Below are 20,570 nucleotides of genomic sequence, written 5' to 3'. Positions count from 1 at the left end.
ACCATAAGTGATAATAAGTTCCTATTTCTTTATTGCACTTCCAACACATGGGGGAAAGTTTGGGGTTCATTTTTGCCAATCTTGATGGTGGTATGTGCCATCTATAAAATAATTTGTACAAATTTTCTTCAAAGGGTATCGCTAAAGTTCTTCAAAGGGTATCGCTAAAGTTTTTTGTTTCTATTCCATAGTTTTTGCCAATCATCTAAATTAATGCTATAATCAAAATTTTTCATCCATACCACCATCGTTTCTTTTACTTTTTCTTCTTCCAATTTAAATTTTAATAAAACTTGATATATATATATTTATCATCTTCTGATATTTATGATATTTATCATCTTCTGCTCAGGTCTGCGGGCCTAAGATTAATAAGGATAAAACAAAAATTATTACTAAAATATGACAAATAAAGAATTATTAGAAACGATAATGGGCATCCAAATTGTAGAGAAGGTCAAATACTTGGGAATTATAATTTTGGCAAGATATATAACACTCAAAAGAAACAATTATGACCCACTAATAAAACGAATAACTAAAGATTTGGAAAAATGGGACAAATTAAGTCTATCCTTCATGGGAAGGATAGCGGTAATAAAGATGAATATTCTACCCAAATTATTATTTCTTTTTCAAAATGCCCCTATACAACCAGAAAAAAAGTTTTTTGATAATTTGAATAGAATTACAACAAATTTTATATGGCAAAAAAAGAAACCACCCCCCCCCCCAAGAGTTCAAGTTGTTGCAAGATGCTACTGAAAGAGGAAGATTTGGCCTACCCGAATGGGAGTTGTACTACAGGACTGCAATATTAACTTGGGTGAAAGATTGGATTAATCATAGAAACAAAAGAATATTATTATTAGAAGGCTACAACTTACAGTTGGGATGGCACGCCTTCCTCTGGCAGGAGAAATTAAAGGGTTATAGTTATGTGCAAAGGCATAAAGTAAGACAGACTCTTTTAAACACATGGTATAAGATAAAAAGGCAAATGTATATAGAAACACCTATTTGGCTGTCAACTTTGGAGGCACTGATGTATCCACATCTTTTGCGACAAGGAAAAATCATCACCTACGAAGAGATATTAAATGAAAAGGGGGAACTACAAACTAGACAAGAGTTGAAGAATCAGGGAATTGAGGTCGAATGGTGGGCCTATTTGCAACTCCAATCAAAATATTTAAAAGATAAGAGAGAATGGGGAATTAGTAGAACTAGGACAAAATTAGATGCTTGTGAAATTCTGACTGGCAGACAACCCTGACTTGGATCTTGCAACCCTGGACTAGATTTTGACTATTCTGCACTCATATTAAAAAGCAAACCATTTGGACAAACTTCTTTCAAATACTGTGTTTGGGTTGCATTTCTTCTCTGCTGTTATCTCCTTGACCTTGAGTAAACTGCTAATGTCTTTAGAAACTGAGTGTGGGAGTGTATAACTGAAACCAGAGGCAGGATATTACCATTCATTCAATACTGTCATAGTTTCAAATGGTTGCTGAACAATTGTCATTAAGTGAGAACTTCCTGTAATTGTCTATGTTTTGGTCATGGCAAACTCTCACACTGAGGGTACAGTCCTCTTGAACTAACCAGAAGACTATTACAACCACACAAATATAACCATCATATACAAGCCAATCAAGTCTTCCAAAACAAGCAAACTAAAAGACCTAGTAACCCAAGAAGAAAAAATAAAAGTAATCTACAATCTACAATGTAAGATTTGTAACAGCCACTATGTAGAACAGCCGGCCAGAAGATTAGCAGAGGGTATCCATGAACACCAACTAGTAGAAGACATGATGAAATCTCCTTAATTTCACAGTAGATGGACAGACTTAGCCATAATTTCAACTGGAAAACTGAGCATCCCATACCAAGCAAAATCCAAAAATGCTAGGAAATTTCTGGAAGCTTGGCATGCAAACAAATATGCCATCAATAAGCACATGGAGATAAACATTTTGCATCCAAAAGAGATTATAAAGAAACTAAAAAGGTAACAAAAATACCAGAATATCTTCTTACCCACAATCAATTCCTAAGTGGGGATTAACACCAGGATTAATATCAAACAAACAATCAAGTAGTAAACAATACTCTGATAATGGAACTGTCAATTCAGAAAAACAAGCAGTTAAACCACAGGCTAATCAAGAAACTATTAAGGAAAATAGAATACAGACGCACATATATGCATACAAGATGCTGACAAGGCAAGCTTTATATATAAACTCCCTTCTAGCATTGAAGATAATTGTGTAATGAAACATCTACAAGCAAGCAACCCAACTCGAACAATAAGGATTCCATGGTTCAACCCTGAGCTATATGTATTCTTTTCTATTGCTAAAACTGCAACTTTTTGGAATCAATTGGCATGTTTCTTTTGCTATCATCATTTTAATTATTTTTATCTTATAACTGCTGTAGTTTTTAAAGAATAAAATTAGCTCCTTTTAAAAACTGCTTGATCAATAATTTTGTTTGATACATTTTTGCAAAAAAAATTCCATCATTCTCCAGCTTTATTAATAAAGATAATTTTGGCTTCCCGAATATGTTCCTGTGGGGAAAAAAGAAAGCTATGGAGGATTTTATTTGAATATAAGTTATCTTTTATTTACACAGTTGGATATTTGACAAAGCTTTAATGAAATATCTCTCTTGAATTTGGAAGATATTATTCTAAGGAAATTATTACAATAGAGATGGAATTCATTATCTGTGGAAGACATTTTCACCACTTTGATCTCCCACAGTTTGACTCTAATCTTAATTACCCATACATAGGAACCCATTTAATATTCAGCTCTAATCTGGCTCCAGTCCTGAATCAAATGATATCAGTGACTGCTTTTGAGGCAATTTATGTCTGTATTTGATATGCACCCTACCATTAATCTCTTTTTATATGGAAAGCACAAGAGTGCTGATCTGTTGTAGTTGTTTCAGGTAATTCAGCTCCATTTGTTGCTTAAGAGTGCCCTCTGTAGCAGCCACATGCATAAAGGGAGCTATTCATTTGTAATGAGTCATGGAGACATGTATCATTGGGGCAAATAAAGTTGACCTTACTACATAGGCTGCCTTTAAAATGGTTGGCTTTTCTATGTGAACGTCAGTGACACAGAGTAGAGATGAGTAATCATCTGAAATGACCTTTTAAAACAATGAAGTTTTCTTCACTAATGTATCAGACTTTTGATTGTGGATGGTACAGAAATTTCATGCTCCAGTTTCCCTTTGCTTCACTAATACTTTTTCTTGACTGGGTAATCTTTGGAAGAGTAATTTATAGCACAAAAAGGCAACAAGGAATTCATTGCTATTTGGGGGAAGAAACTTGGAGAAATTAAAATTATTATTATAATAATTACAATATAAAAAAGTCCAGGACAACCATGACCTGGATTACTGAGAATCTCTAGAGACTGTTAGCTATACAATTTGGGATGAACACCCTTTGAATGGTGTGGGAATAGGAATGGATTTCGAGAGGAAAAATTGCAGACTACAGGAACACTCAGGTGACCCTGAGGACACAGATAAACCTCCAAGTGCTTCAGCAACTAAAAGGATGCAAATGACCAGCTGTCTGCAAGGAATATAAATCCTTCCATTCCCCGCTATCCTGTCAGAGCTGAAGGAGGCAACAAAGTCCAGTTGCCTCCTTAAAAAAGCAAAGCACCTTTGGGACAAGAATGTATATTCCGCTGGCAGCCCATCTCTTAAGATTCTACTCTGACCTATTATTTGAAAAATACTTAGCGCTGTTTTATCAAAATTTTGTGGACCACATTTGGTTTCCTCCCTTCAAGCAAATCAAACTTTTTAAGCACTATTAAACATGTTTTGCCATCAAGTTGCTGATGACAGTCCTAACATTCCAAGTACGCAAGTTTTAGTTTTTAGCACTTTATTTTAAAATCAGGGTACCTTAATGGCCCTATTCTTTTGAATGAATTCATTGGGTAAGCCCTCTTGTCTAAATTCTGAAACAGCAATTTAATTATAAAGTATTCCCCCCGCTCCAGCTCCTTAAATAAATTCTGGTTTCCACAAACAAGTTTTTTTTTTTCAGTAGCATAAACTAGCACTTGCATTCTTGGTCTCTTCTTGTTTCTACTGTTTTATGGTTATGCTATGGTTGTTTGGTTCCATATTTTTAATGTTCTATTTTGCCATTTTTAACAACTTTATATTATTTTTATATGCTTTTGTGAATATTAAATGAGTAATTTGCATAATATAGATTAATTTATCCTACCGAGCTTTATTTGAACTGTGTTTATTTTTATAGTTTATGAATGCAAAAGATCTTCCTACAGAATCCATTAATGTAAACTATTTTTATCTCTGGAGAACAGCACTCTTGAAATGGATTTTGGGATGGAGAAAGAGCTTTTTATCTTTGTCCTTCTTTACAGCAGTCCTACTTCAGATCACTATTTCTCTACAATTGTCAAATGTGAGAAAACAATGCCCTGGTTCTGGGGGCTGTAGGAGCTGCAAAAGACAAAGTATTGCTGAATGTACCATGTCAACATGGTATAAATGCTGTTACACCTTTTAATGCTTGATTGGAAATGTAGAACTAATTCAGGGTGTTCCCACACAATTCACTGTTCTATGTACCAGAATTCCTTTGATGACAGTTTCTGAGATGTTGATCTATAATGATAATGGATAAGGAGAAAAGAAACTTTTATTACTTTCATGTCTGGAAAAGATGTACAAAAAATAATTTGTTAATAGCAATCAATTAATTGCACTTAGCAAAAAATGCCCTTAATCTACTTTATAAAAGGGAGCAGTCTTGAATGGTGAATTAATTTCACAGAAATCTGTCTGACTTTTAAAGAAGAGTTTTCTTGGTAAAATAGATGAACACTTTTTCTTTTAGAAATATCTTCCTAAAGTTTCTCCATTGTTTAACTTTTAAACTTGCTGTTTTCATTTTCCCCTATATACATAATATATTTCCTCATCCCTTAAAGACATGCATACCAAGTGCAGTAGAACATCTGATACAAATAATGTACTTTTTTATATAATTATTATGTAAATAAATATATGCCAATAAATTATCCATTTGGGTACTACAGTATTACTACAATATTACTGAAACAGTAAGAAGAAATAAATTTTTGAAATAATAGACAATAATTGCCAAAATTAGAAATTTTGTCTGCTTTTCAAAATAGGTTGCTAGTCTAAAGCTCTGGAGAGAAATGGCAGAGATGTTGCACTTCATCTATAAAAGATTATGAGTAGCATCCAGGTTTCATTGCATTTGGAGTTGATCCACTCAAATGAATGGCATAAATGAGTCATAACTGAGTCAAGTCCTTTTGACTTCAGCCAGTTGTAAAGCATTGAGCAGGACATTTATTATTGCTACTGTTCTCCAATTAAAATGATGTACGGTTAGTTACATTTAAAATCTTCAAAATGTTATTAATAGTCAAAAGTAGATCTTTATAGTTACATTGTAGGTACCTAAATATTAGCCCTTCAAGGGAAAGACAGAAACCATGAATTCTAACACAAACTACCTTTTTTGTAAGAATCTTGCAAGTCTGAAAGTGCTTCTGTCCTCTTTACTTTTCGTTTCCCCAAAACTAGGAAGGATTCCTTCTGAGATGCTTCCCACAGACTTTTTCTTTCTGTGAGCTGAGGAACATTTGCACTAAGGCAGCATATTAAAAAGAGGCAATAATTGAGAAGGCAATTCAGATTAATGTGGCATATAATTATTCTGGTCACAAATCCTCCACCAGACAAATTAGCACCATAGGTTAAAGCTCTTAATAAGGATTGAGGATCACAAAGAGAAAAAAATGCCCTTGTGCCTAAAGTCCCAAAGAGCTTTAAAGACAGCATGTAACCTAAAAATCTATTGGTTCAAGTCAAGGGAAGTCAGTGCAACTATTAAGGAACATTATAGTACAGTATAATATCCCTCTAGATTAATTTATCTATCATATTATTAAGCTAGCTGAAGTAGTTGTACTATACCCCAAAGTAGCCTGATATAAGATATACATTAGTAATGCTGCTGCAAGCCCCTTACTAATGCACCATTGATCTGAGATAATTCTTTTCAAAGATTATGCAAAACTACTGCATTGATCGCAGCTTGTAAAAGCACCCCTAAACACAGCCTTTGACTTGAGACACCAGTTGAAACTAGGATCAGGAATGAAGGTTTTCTGGGGAGGTTTAGTTTCATCTAGAACAAGAAAATCCATTCCATCTTCCCCAATGCAATCACTCACAATTAACATCCTTATTTTGCTGATTTTAGTCTTTTTTGCTTTTGTTTATTTAGAGCAAGTCAACAATACAATAAAATCTATGATCAGATTTTGAATAAATAAAATTAGTTTGACACAAAACTGAGTTATTACTAGCAATATGAGTCAACTTTATGACCAGAAATTAGGGAAATAATTTCACCGTGAGTGGTAGGAAGGTCCTTATATAATAAGAGCTCAGTTAAATCTGAGGAAAAAAACTTGTGCCCAAGCATTGCCTACTACTGGGAATGACTCAATTTCTTAGCAGAAGATATGGAATTATACATATCTGAGAACATTCATCATCTTAAAAAATGGATTGAATGCTCTTCACTTTGGCTACAATACTTTGCATTCATATGGGGTCCCATATAAAAGTTGGGATAGAATCTTTGAATGAAAATAAGTGTTTATATTTCATTGAATCCAGTACTGACTACAAACATAATTTAGAGAGATATCGCCATAGCTACTGAACGATGTAATATTGGTAACATCCCATGTAAATTCTTTTGATTTCACATCATGGTTTCATGTAGTTGTTAAAACATTTATGATTGGATGGAGCCTTGAGGAACTCCTTGTATCTACTCCTGTTTTGAGGAGATATACTATATGAACGATATCATTGCAATTCAGTTCTCCATTACCTAATACCTCGGACTGTCCAAAAAGACACTATAGTTCATAGTATTGAAAGCCACTGAGAGAATAACTTTGTTTTGACAACATAATCATACTCTGTAATCCTTGAATGCCATCTGTCAGTCCAACTATTAAGCCACCTCAATCCCAGAAACTGCTTAGAGGCAGTTTGAAATGGACATAGTTAATATTTTTATTCTTAAAACTTTTGAAGATAATTGGTATAATTTTTTCTATCTTGTTTCCCAACCAGAGGATCAGGTAGATTGTCTACTACCAAAGGACCCAGGGAAGACCTTTTAACAGTCTAATCCAGGGGTGTCAAACTCAATTTCATTGAGGGCCACATCAGGCTGTGGTTGACCTCGGGAGTGGGGCCAATGGGCATGGCGGACTGAGTGGGCATGGCCAGCTTGATGCCACTTCCAAAACTGCTGCCATGTTTCCTCTTTGCATTGGGTAGACCAGGATGGCCCCTTGGACTGGATCCGACCACATTGTGGGCCAGATCTGGCCTGCGGGCCTTGAGTTTGCCAGATCTAATCATTCATTGCTTCCTTTAAACGAGGACTCCTCTCTCCTTCTGTGAGGCATTAATAACATATATGCTCAATATTTTAATCCAGGGGTGTCAAACTCAATTTCATTGAGGGCAGCATCAGGGTTATGTTTGACCTTGGAGGGCTGGGGGTGGGCATGGCCAGGATAGGCATAGCCAGCTCAACATCACTTGTTGGGGCTCTGTTTTCTGCCACAACAGCCTCCTGCAGTTCTCTGCCAGGGAAAACGGAGCTCGGGAGGGCCTTCACTGTTTCCAGGGCGGCCCCATGGCCCAGATCTAAATACCCCATGGGCCTTGAGTTTGACACCCCTGTTCTAATAATTTCCATTCATGATGAAATCAACTACATTAAGCAAAGCTCCAAAGGATTGATGATAAACAATGCTGCCACAAGCAGCTTATCCATATCTTCAGGACTTAAAAATGTATCCCCTTGACTCTGCTGTCCAGGTTAGGTCAGCTATGAAAACAAATTATCAGCAAATATCTCTGTAAAAACATCACAGAGAAAGCTTCTGGGAGCAAAATTAAATTGGACAGATTTAAATGCTTACCTGGGAAAGCTCTGCTAGATGTGAGTTTGCCAATTCAATATGTGTAAACTAAATTACCCTAATATAGAACTTCAAATGAGCCCCCGTGGTATGTTATTGATTTTTTTATTTGTATTCCAATCATCTACTTTGTTGCTTTTATAGTATTTTTGTACAGTTGTTTTAAAGCAGATTAAAAAGGTTAATCAAAAACAGGATAACTTGTCCTAGGTAACCAACAGGACATTAACAGTCTATGAAAAGATGTTCTGTTAATTAACCGCAACTATGTATTTTTTCTGAACATAAAAGATATATATCCCATTATATTAAAGTAAATTATTTATTGTAACCATAAAAGGCATATAAATAATCTGATGCTATTGGTTTTTTTTCTACTCCTAAAATATATTTTTTGGCATTTTCAATTTGCATATCAAATGCATATGAAGATTTGGGCAACAGTTCAAAGATTTTTCCACGTAGATTAATAGTTCAAAAACAACCACATTTTATACTGCATTAGGAAAAGATTTTGTTTCTGAAAAATGAAGGGAAAAAATAAATTTAAACTGTTGTTCCAAATCACGTTTTGTTGATTCAAATCTTGAAATGACAGTTTTTGCTTAAATTCTGCCCACATGCAATTGATTAACAAACTGCTATGTATTTTCTTACTGTACTTTTTAGGTCAGCCTGCTCTCCGTGAAGCTATCTCTTTGTCCTGCATCACCAATGGAAACCCAGGAAACAGAAAAAATAATCGTAGTCCATCTATCCCTATTGCTGGGAAAAAAACCCTCTCATCTGCTGCTAAAAGGTATACCTTATGCTGTCTGCCACTACCTTTCTCTTCTTAACCTCTCTATGTCTCCATCTAGCTTTCTTTTTGTGTGTAATTTTGTGATCTAGGAGATGGTGTATTCTTTATAGTTAGACCATGAGTTATAACTATTCGTTCAGTGATCACTGGAAATTAGTTATACCCAGTCCCAAAGTTATACCACTGCAGTGCCCCCATGGGCACATGATCAAAATTTGGGGACTTGGCAGCCTGCATACACTTACAATCTCAAAGGCACTTCAACTCCCCCCCCCTCCCTCCATCTGCCTATCTCTGCTCTTTTGGCTGTCCTGCACAATGGCACTCCTTGGAAGACAGTACTGGGATTGAAGTAGAGGCCCAGGGCTTTCAACAATCCCAGTTGGCTGCATTGCCCCTGGGCTTCTATTTCAGCCCAATGTTGCTGCTGAGGAGCGTGCCCCAAGCCCTGCTCTGGACCAGCCATCCCAATGCCAGGGCCCCAAGCTCTTGCTATCCTGATTCCACAGGCAATGCTGTGTTCAGCTGACCTTAACCATCTTCCTCCTGCTGCTCATGAGACACATTTGCCTGGCTCTCTGTGAGGCTGTACTGCTTCAGCAGCTACCTCAGAAAGGACAGGCTCTGTGTGCTTCATCTGTAGTGGGAAGAAGATGGTAAAAGTCAGCTGTGTGTTGCAGGGTCTGCAGAGTGTGGGATGGTGGGGACAACAGAGGTGCTTTAGCACTAGGATGGCTGGCTGCTGCAGAGGCTTGATATGGCACAGGCTGAAGCTGAGGGTGATGGCTGAGTAGCCGAGACTGCTGAATGCCTAGGCCTCTACTTCAGCCACAATGGTAGGGTACTGCCACTGAGATGTTAGGGCATAGCCAAAAAGGCAGAATTGGAGAGGGGGGAGATAATCAGGAAGTCCAAGAGGAGGCAGTGCCTTACCTTAGTGAGCCTCACAGCTGGAAAAGACCAAGTTAGGAATGACTTGGATTAGACGGGGTCCTCATCTAATGGCCAGTGGGATTCAGTTAATGATGGCAATGGGAAATCCTGGGATTTCTGTCCCTAAAACGATGGAGTTGCTTGATATTTCACTTCCCCTCACTCTTAGATATCCAATATCTTTGCTTCCTGCCCTTTGGGTTCTCCACAGCCCTATGGATCTACTGCCTATCTGTGTGAATGTTACCTTTCAAAGATAACCAGAGCTCAGGGAGTATCAAAGACTGCTCCATTGCTGGCCATGTGCAGAATTGAGGAGAAGAATTCCTGGCAGTTTTACTTTCCTTGCAATGCTTTACTCCCCCATGGCCAGTAGCGTTAACATAAAGTGAGTGAATGGTGACCAGGGGTGGGGAGAAGCATGTGGAACTTGGTGAGGCGGTAAAGCCTCTTTGCCTGTGGGACCCAGCAAGGCAGAATAGGAAGAGGTGAGTGGGTGTGTTGTAGCATCCCTGTGGTCAGTGTTAAGGACAAATGACTTCAGTGGGACTGAAATGGGTTTGTGTCAGAGGTGGTATTCAACCGTTTCGCACCAGTTCGGGCAAACCAGTAGCAGTGATTTGGCGTGGGTTGCCAAACTGGTGGCAACCGCTGGCTAGCCACACCCCTGACCCAGTTGCCTGGTCGCTCACTTGCCCTGGTCGCTCTCCTAACTTTCCCTACCAAGTGGCTGCAGCAGCACAGCTCAGGCGGATGTCCCGCAGCTGCTGTACATGTACACTGCCTGTGCATCTGCTACTGTTGGACCCGGAAGCCTTGCCTGCTGGCTTTTTCAGGCAAAGCAGGACCAGAGACTAGCTGGGAAGAACCCTTGTAACGAGCGATGCTGCTGGGCACTTGTAAGTGTTTGTGTGTGTGTGTGTGTGTGTGTGTGTGTGTTTGTTTGTTTCAGGTGGGTCTCCTCTCCTAGCTTTAGAAGGAAAGAGGGAAGGAGGAAGGGAAGGGATAGAAAGAGAGGGGGGAACAAAGAAAGAGAGAGGGGAAAGAGAGAGAGAAAGAGGGTGAGAAGAGAGAAGAAAGAAAAGAAAAAAGGGAAAGAAAGAAAAAGAAAGGAAGAAAAGGGATAGACAAAGAAAGACATGATGGAAGGAAGGGAGAGAAAGAAAGGGAGGGAGGGAGGAAAAAGTGAATGAGATATATGGATGAATAGATGAATAGATAGATACATGGAAGGAGGGAGGGAGGGAGAGAGAAAAAAAAGGAGAGGAAGGAAGGACACAAACCCTGACTTCAGAAGACTGTTTGAAACAGCACAGCAATCTAGGGCTGGAAGGGATCTCAGAGATCATCTTCTAGTCCAAGGGTGTTCAAACTTGGCAAGTTTAAGACTTGTGGGTTTCAACTCCCAGAATTCCTGAGCTAGCATGACTGGAGGAGGAATTCTGGGAGTTGGAAGTCTACAAGTCTTAAAGCTGTCAAGTTTGAAGACCCCTGTTCTAATCCAACCCCCTGCTCATCTGGAATCTGGATTATTTTGGTGCCTCTAACAGAGAGGAAAATTGGCAGAGGAGTTTACTAGGACAAGGCTGCCATGCAGAGGAAGACAGAAATAGTCCTTCACTTATGACCACAACTGAGCCCAACATTTTGGTTGCTAAGCAAGAGCATTGTTAACTGAGTTTCACCACATTTTACTCAATTCATGATATCTCCTGGGTCTAATGGTCATATGCAGGCTAGAGAAGTAAATCTGAAGGCATGTGCAATGTTCTAATGTACAGAAGTTATAATTAAATGTGTGGCAGAAAGTGGACTATGGGTGTGTTTTTCCAAACGCAGTGAGGTTGAATGTGTATAGTTTTAAAAGAGCTGTGCGGGTGTACATACACATACAGTATATATAGCAGATAATGTATCTTTTTGTGTGCCTATACACACACTATACTATGTAATATGTATGTACACCTATGGCATATATACATAGGATTAAATAGTGTATTTTGGATGTTCAGTAATAGTAAATAGAGAAGGAAACTGTATCTCTTTGAGGCCAGGCAAGGCACCCCTTGACGTGAGCGACATCAAGTTGGCCACACCCACCCAGTCACATGATCACCAAGCCATGCTCACCAAATAAGCCACGCCCACAGAACTGGTAGTAAAAAAAAATTGAATCCCACCACTGGTCTATGTATAACTTTTGTAAGTTCGAATGTTCATTAAATGGCCTGTCTTGAGAACTATCTATATTTGCTATGTGTAATTTATAGTTGTTGTTTTGAAATCTATAGAATATTGCTGGGAAAAATATAGTATATGTTAACCTAGATGGTATAGACAGTGATGGGATGATGATGAATTCCACTGATCAAGTAATGTATAAATTATTCACTAAATTCTTAGACGAAGTATCCATCTTTTAATAGGTAAATTAAAATTCTTAATGTAAAAGCTGGATGAAGAAAATTGTCTGATTCTTCTGTAATTAACCTGATTCACTTTTAATGGCTTCTTTCCTATTTGTTTGCTTTAAAAATATTTTATATATTTATATATATATGTACACATTTTTTATACTTTGTTTTGCAGTGGTACAGAAAAAAAGAAGGAAAAACATCAAGGACAAACAGAGAAAAAAGAGGACTCTCATTCTAGTGATCAAAACCCACAATCTCAAGCATCACCTTCTCCCCAACCCTCTGCCCAGATTCTCCCAATACACAGGCAGACCCCAGAAGTCAAGAGCTTTGCTCCAGGCAAAAGGTTTCCTAAATACAGAGCTAGGAAGCAATTGCAGCAATACTAACATTACGCTTTGCTCCCCATTAAAAGCATGTATATGTCTTTTAAAATATTTCTTGAAAGATTTCTATTCTTCTTTTGAACTCCTTTTAGAGTTCATACTGCTTGTTGCTGGAGAATAACAGTTCTCCACCAAGTCACTTTTTCCCCCAGAGCATATTTATTAGAAACATTTAAAATGGTCAATTTAAAATAGCACTATAATACACAAAGCAGGAGCAAAATATTTTAAAACATTATATAAAAGAAACCTAAATAATGGCAAGGTCAGCGTTTCGGTGCACCTGAAGCACACGCCTTCCCGAGCAAGATTTTGTTTTACTTCCTCTTTCTGTTTAATGTAACTCATTTCTGAACACCGAGGGGGTGTAAAAATAGGCTTGGCTTCCCAGGAAATAGGGTGTTGTAACATGGAAGCATGGGAAAGATTGTCGGCAGCCGATTCCACAGTCCAGCTTGATTCAAGCGAAATGATTTCCTTCGCCCTTTCCTTCTCCAGATACAACTCACTAAAATCGGGATGCTATTTGGTCAACACGCCAGTTATTCCAGTCTCTTATCCGGTGCACCCAGTATAATTTATTTCCAAGCAAGTCAAATGTTCATGACTAATGTGAAGCTCACAAACCATAGATATTTGAACAACAACACCTTCTCTGATTTAGGATAAAGGAGAGAAATAGCAAAATTTCCTAGGCAATCTGGTTCCAGAATCTTCGAATATTTTTTTAAAATCACCATGAAAACTCTGAACATTTTGAAGTAAATACTTGCCTTGAGGCTTGTTTCTGAAATGATCTAAATAGAGTTTCCTCATTAGATTTTGCATTAAAAAACAGAGAGACAGAACATGCAACCTTCTAGGCAGGTTACAAGGACTAAATGATATCTTCAAATTATTTTGCATACTAATTAGTGCTGGATAATCCCAAATTTGATTTGGGTTTAACTTGAAAATTTGAATTAATTATTCTGTCCTAATAATGTATGGCAGTAGCAGTTCTGTATGATTCTAATCAGAGGCTTTTAAAGATCACTAAAGATTCTACTTAGCTAAAATCTAAAGTGTACGTTCTGTCACTGAGACCTAAGAGATAACACCTCTTAAATATCCGAATCAAGCTGAGATCTTGTTGTGCATCCTCCCGCCCAAAAAATAGCTGAAAAAATCACCATCCAAATCTTGTCTAATTTTTTTAACATATTTTTAATGTAAATAAATAAGTCAGTAAAATAATGTTACAATTTCAGTTGCTACTGGTAGCATTTGTCTCCAACAAAATGATTTTTAAAAGTATATTTTTGAATGGTAGCTAAGCAAAGGGCAATTTGTTATTCCTCAGATTATAAAACAGCCAAGGTAGCAATAACAATAACAGTTATACTTATATACCACTTCATAGTGTTTTACAGTCCTATCTAAGCAACTTACAGAATCAGCAAATAAGGACCTAGATTGCCTCCAACAATCTGGGTCCTCATTTTAATCAGAGATTGCTGGATTTTTCCTCCACAATATTTGTAAGATACAAGATTGCCTATCCGAAGGTATGGGCTAACTACATATTATTCAACTTAAGTTTCACTGTAATGAAGCAGAAATATTCATGATTAATTTTGTTATATTTTATTGCAACTCTAGTCACAACTAACTTGCTATGATATGAATTCATGTATATTTTAATAATTGTTGGACACAAACATACAGAGATAACTGTTGCAAAAGGGGAGGAATCAAATACTATTGATTAAAGCAGGTTCAAAATGTTGAAACATGAGTTTTGTATTCCTATTTCTAAGAAATAGAAAACACACCTTGGATCCTTGGATCTGCAAGCCATATTTCAAACACTATTTTTACTGACCCTTCTGTCCTAAATAAAGCTCTATTTGCCGGCGTATAAGACGACCGGCGTATAAGACGACCCCCCAATTGGAGGCATCTTTTCAGGGCAAAAAGTCGCCTTATACGCCGGCAAATACGGTATTATATTCCATCCAATAATCACTTATGCCCTGATGACCTTTCATTGCCTAAGATGGATAGCAGATTGAGCAAAAAAATGTGTGAGCAAATATGCTTCTTGAAGAGCAATTTGAATCTGAGATTAGATATGAATTTCTACATATGTCACTTGGGTTTTATGGGGGAGGGGGAGGGTGTTCCCATATGCTGGGAAGCTGTACTTGCTTAGTTTTTACAGTACTTGGGGACATAGCAGATGCTTTCCATGTAAGCAAAATCATGAGGTTTAATGCAGCTCTAATCAATGCATGTTTCACAGTTTGTCATGAACTCTCTTATCCTGCACAAACTTAGCTTTAACAGTTTTTGTCTGTTCTTTCTGGTATCTTCCTGTACAAGGTATCTGTTCCTGGGATCCGCATGTTAATTTGTGACTTTCTGAGCCTTCTCAGAATGTGCTTTCTCACTTTTTTCTCCTAATGTTTGACTTCATAACTTTTGTTACTTTCTTTTTTTCCTTTTAGCTTTTGAAGTTCTTGTGGAAATTAACTTACAGTTGCACAAATTGTCTATTTAAAAATTGTCTTAACGGGATTCATTGCAAGGCAGTTAATTGGGCAACTGTAGGAACTATAATGTATTGTAAGTTTCAACCTCACAAGATGAGTGAGTAACAATCTTGTTTGCTTAGTTGGAAGAGGTTTATCCTGTATCTCCCAAGAAAGTGGGCAAGGTTCTTAGTTCTATTATGCTTGCCATTTCTTCAGTAAATCCAAGACTGTCCTGATTGGTAAAGCCTTGTAAGAAGGTGGCGTATGGCTGGATCCACACAGTGATAAAATTCCTTTTGAATATGACAGTAATAATGCTACACTTCTCAAAAGCCATCCAACAATCCTGGACCAAATCTGTCCAATCTCAATCTCCTTTTTGGGGAGGAAGGTTCATGAGATGGTGGTTGGACTGGAGTTTCAGGATTCCACACCAGAACATTGGATTCAGATAGCATTTACTCATAACTGTGGGTGGTCATCCTGTCTCTTCTTGTCTCTCAGTAGCTTTCAATACTTTCAATCATGGTATCCTTCTGGCCCAGCTAAGGAGATTGGGAGTGACTGACTTGGTGTTGAATGATTCTCCTCCTTCCTCTATGGCTGTTTCCAGTTGCTATGCGGGGGGAGGGGAGAGATATCAAGCCTGAAACTCCCAAGTTTGCAGGATGCCCTGAGCTTGATGCTCTCACACTTTATGTTCTCACCCTTTATTTAACTTCTAAATAAAACTCCTGGAAACATCTGTCTGCCTGTTGTCAAGAAGCATCTGTACACAAATGATAGTCAATTGTACATCTCAGCCTCTTGCACTCAAGAGGATGTCAAGATTTTTTCCTAGTGCCTAGAGGCTATTAAGATCTGAATAGGGAGAGTCAGGCTTAAATTCAACTCTTAACAAGTCTGTTTGACAATGGGTTCATGGATCATCTGGCTTTGGTCATTTTCTGTCCTTATTTCTGAATTTCACTTCCCCAAATGGAATAAATGTACAGTTTGGGGATCTGCCTAGACTTGTAGCTATTGTTTGAAGTCCATGTGGCAATTGTGGTTTTGGAGGGAAATGTTCTATTTCTCATTTTCAGTCACTCTTTGTGATAGCTTACTTTATTTTGGTTAGCAATAATTTATTCTTTGTAATCTTATCAAAGCATTAAGTCTACCAACCAGAACCAGATGGAAAATAGAAGATTGAAGAAGAGTTTTTAGCACATGTCCAACTAGGGCTCATAAGAGTAGCCTTTGATAACTGTGCTAACAGGCTTTAAGAAATGTTGCCCTTTTGACTGTCTTTCAAGATCCAGTTAGAGCACTATCTAATCCTTCTTTCTGAGGGTCCTGTGGATTTGCTTGGAGAAAGGCCTATCCTGGCATTTCTTTTATCTCCTGCTGCTTGACCTGTTTTGTTTCCAGCACAATTGCTTGCAATATCTCATTTAGTTCTTGGGTTAACATGTACTAAATATAGTACTTATATACTGTGCTTGTCTTTCTAGTTTGAAGAGATTGTCAACAGTTGAAAAATCACAAAGCACATGGGAAAGTTCAGAGGACAGTCGTAATAAATTAATAAGAGCAACTTCTGCATCAAAATTGATACCCAAAAGTGGCAAGAATGCAGATAAGTAAGTAGTGGATTCCTTGTTGGTATCAGAAAAGTTATTCTGAGTTGTTACTCTATGAAGGTTTGTAAAAATATAACCATTTTGAAGACCAGTGATGTCTATCACTATCACTGATGGAATTGATTTTCCCACTTCCTTGAGTTTATAACTGCCACCACTCAAATCTGTTGTAAATAAAAGCACCAAGACCAGAATTGGGTATTAAGATGGGGAAGATCACGTTTATTGAGCAAAATTATAAAATGTTGGATGCATTTACTTTCACCCCCTTTCCAACATTTTGATATGCAAGTCATGAACCTGCATGTTTTTTGGGTGGGTGTAGTTCTAGAAAAGCTCCAGGTGTATGTTTCATTCATCTTCTACACACCTGCATTCTTACTTCACCACATTTTTTCCTTTAACTAGGTAGCTTTGAAGTCAATTGTTCTGTTACATTACTTAATCAGACTTTTTCCATTATTCAGATTTCATATAAAGCCAAATTACTTTTTCAAAATATAAAATTGTAAATGTAAAATGTAGAACTGATGTTCTAAAAATAGATTTATATAAAAAAATTTAAATGTATATTTTATTTATAACCTTTCATGTACATAATTTAACACTAAAATTTGTATCAAGGTCACTGTTTTTTAAGATCAACATCAGTCTTCCACTGTTTATATCTCTGTTGGAAAACAGTAGCCATTATCTTCAACTATCAAATCCGATGGGCCCCATCAGCTGAAAATTATGTAACCCTTCTGAAGAATTTCAGTTAAGGATGAATCAACTATACTTTTGGATTCATACTTTCATATATTAATAACACTATGCATTTCTTTCCATAGACACAAAGATGTGATCGTCAGCCAAGGTAATCAGAAATATTTGCTTTTTGCTGTTATTTTTATTAATTAAGATTAATATATTTGATAACCATTCTCAGAAGCTGTTTTAGAATAAATAGCATCTATTGTTAAGATGATAAAATTTTGTTTGCTGTTTACAGTTCAGTAGATTTGTTTCTCTTGCCTGTTACTTCTGCAGTGGAAATATTGCAAGTATTAGTTAGAAGAACCTTGCATCTAAAGAACCTGTGTATTCATATATCTTTGTGCACACTTAACTGTGAGTTTGGATCTGCTGCCTTTATTTTAAACCACTAGAGTTTCTGTCATGCAGAAAAAAACTGTAGGCTGCTGGATAGTCACAGTAAACTTTGGACTTGGGCATAGCCTAAAAACCCATACTAAAATCCAGCATAATACCCTGTTTGCTGTGACTATTGTTTGGCTTTCCAATTCAGTATAGAGTCTCTGTGGTTTATGTGCTGTGCTGGATTTCTTCCCCATGTGCATATACAGGTAGTCCTTGAGTTACGATGGTCATTTAACGACCATTTAAACTTATGATGGACTCTCCCCAAAGCTACCTATGACCCAGTTCTGAAGTTCTGATAATCAGCCCCTCCCCATAACCACATGACTACATTTTGGGTGCTCAACAACAGCCCTCATTTATGGCCATTTGCAGCACCCTATTGTCACATGACCATGATGATGGAGCACTGGTTTCCAGCATTTACTCCTGATTTCCAGCAAAACCTACCCCATAAGAAACAATGAGTTTGCTTAACAACCACGGTATTTGCTTAAAGAGCACATCATTTACTATCACCATGTGTTCACTTAGCAACCACCTCAGAAATGGTCATAAAATAGGATCCAGTCATGTAGTGACATGTTTTATGACTGTTACTACTTACAATCATAATTGCTGGCTCAATTACAGTCATAACCTGAGGACTACCCATTTCTTTTGCGAATTTAGATTTAAAAGTTTGAACTGGTAGGTTTCACCTGAGACAAGAAACATTTGATTTCTACTCATAAATAGAAAAATGTTAATCCTAAAAAAGAATAATCAAGGTAAGGATTAAAATTATTCCTGATTAAATGTTGTTTGTTTTGTTTTGTTTTACTTTAAGTTGGTTTTTTATTCTTTCCTCATATATTCAATTTTTCATTGTAATTATTAGATTTTTTTTAATTTCACTAATACAATATTGTAATCAAGAAATAAACACATTTTTCTCTAAATGACATATGTTCATTGATACTCTCCTTTCGTTCCTTTGGCATTCTATATCACCAATTATACAGTAGCCTCACAGCAAGATGGAGAGCAAATAAATAAATAATAAATCAGAAACTTTAAAACTTTAAAAAAAATGACAAAACTTACAAAAGAATAAACTTGTTTATGTCAGAAAATTTTGTTTATTTGGCTAAAGTTCACATATCAAAAGAAGATTTTTAAAAAGTGTTGAATTATACAGTATATTTACCTTACTCTTAGCTAAGAAAAGTTCTTATTGAGGATCAGAAGAAAGTTGCTTTGATTTGCAAATGTGACTGAAACATGAATGTGGAAATGTGGAACAAGTTCATTTAGCTGTATGGCCTATATACTGAAATGGCTGCAATTTGTCTTTTATAGAGGCAAACACATATTCATGCTTATGACTTCTACAAATTCATAATTTGCTCAGTTATCTGCAGATAATGGAATTATCTTCCTCCTCTGTTCTATAGTTCAGATGACTTGCTTATCTATCCCTGTACCTTGGCAAATGCCGTTTACTTATTTGGAATTTCTTTTGTGGCATTCCATACACCCACCTTTCCGTCCTTGATTTTTTTTTTTCCAAATTTGTTGAGGTTGCAACTCCCCATATTTCCCAACTATTTTATAGGGTAACTATTTCAATATCAACACACTGAGAGTCCCAGATTGGGAAAGGCTGCTGAAAATTGAAATTTCTCTATTATGCCATATATTTATTTATCAAATTTATATGTCCACCTGTCTCACACAGGGTTTAAATGCTACTTCTACCACATAATGCGAAGAACTTTCCCCCATCTCATACAGTACAATATAAATATGACATGTCTTACCCCTCTTGGTCAAGACTCTGATAAATATGCAAATTTCTTCTTTATATTAATGTGAATTTTAATGTAGCTTTAATGGTATTAGAAGCCCATACAATACAGTTAAATAATTATTAAAATGCAGATTAATATAAATCTAATCAACTTTAAACTAGATAAATAGTAGTTTATGAAAACAAGAATTGCTATATACATAGTCAAATTGAGTCAGAGGATTAATAGTATAGGTACAATAGTCTGGTACATAGTGGGAAGAATTTGTTTTTTTTTTAATTACTTGTATTGCTTACTGTGAGCTGTCTAGAGCCAGGCAGCCATACAAATTACATAAATAAATAAATACCTGAGATATATATCAAAGCCAGCATTTATACATTCTTCATTACCTTTTCTTATTTCATAGTAGCAGTGAGGAGGGATCTGAATCTTCTACTTTAAATTTTACCACAGACCACATTTAGAGTAAGATTAATCTCAGTTAAAGTTTATTGAATAATGACAGCCTTATAAATTAAGATGTGAAATTGGTTTGTCTCACTAAATCATGTACAGTAATAACCTTCATAGAAATCTAAATGGTGGTTACCCAAAATAGAAGGAATAGCCTTTTCTTCAAGATATAAAGGAAATATAGGAAACACAAGCCCAAATCTTAATTAAACTTGTTTTAAGAATAATAAACTGATTTATTGTTGATTCTGGATGAAGACCTACAAGCATAAGAGTTCAGAAAACGGTGGGAAAATATTTAAGTCTCCTAGGACATTCTTCTGCTGACTTAAAAAAAATTACTATATTCTTAAAAAAGGAGTTCCATAGGAAGAAATCATGTATTATATTTTTTCTGAATCTTTAATTGAGTTCATAT

General features: G+C 36.6%; 1 protein-coding gene across 2 annotated transcripts in view; it reads left to right on the top strand.

Moving 5' to 3' along the window:
• EML4 (EMAP like 4) overlaps window positions 1-20,570 on the top strand; it is a 144,855-nt gene that overhangs the window by 74,950 nt on the left and 49,335 nt on the right. Inside the window, exons 3-6 of one of the 2 annotated variants that reach the window (XM_026683363.2) lie at window positions 8,751-8,880; window positions 12,406-12,579; window positions 16,632-16,760; window positions 17,594-17,619. In XM_026683363.2, the coding sequence (XP_026539148.2) occupies window positions 8,751-8,880; window positions 12,406-12,579; window positions 16,632-16,760; window positions 17,594-17,619 (459 nt within the window). The remainder of the gene's footprint in view (window positions 1-8,750; window positions 8,881-12,405; window positions 12,580-16,631; window positions 16,761-17,593; window positions 17,620-20,570) is intronic. The other variant, XM_087963050.1, reaches the window with a different exon arrangement.

The sequence above is a fragment of the Notechis scutatus genome, chromosome 1 (genome assembly GCF_049901735.1).
Source record: "Notechis scutatus isolate UNSWTSFEM ecotype Mainland chromosome 1, rNotScu1.2, whole genome shotgun sequence".
In the NCBI taxonomy this organism is placed as follows: Eukaryota; Metazoa; Chordata; class Lepidosauria; order Squamata; family Elapidae; genus Notechis; species Notechis scutatus.
The sequence above is the reverse complement of the archived record's forward strand: the minus strand, read 5'-3'. Positions and strand labels throughout refer to the sequence as shown.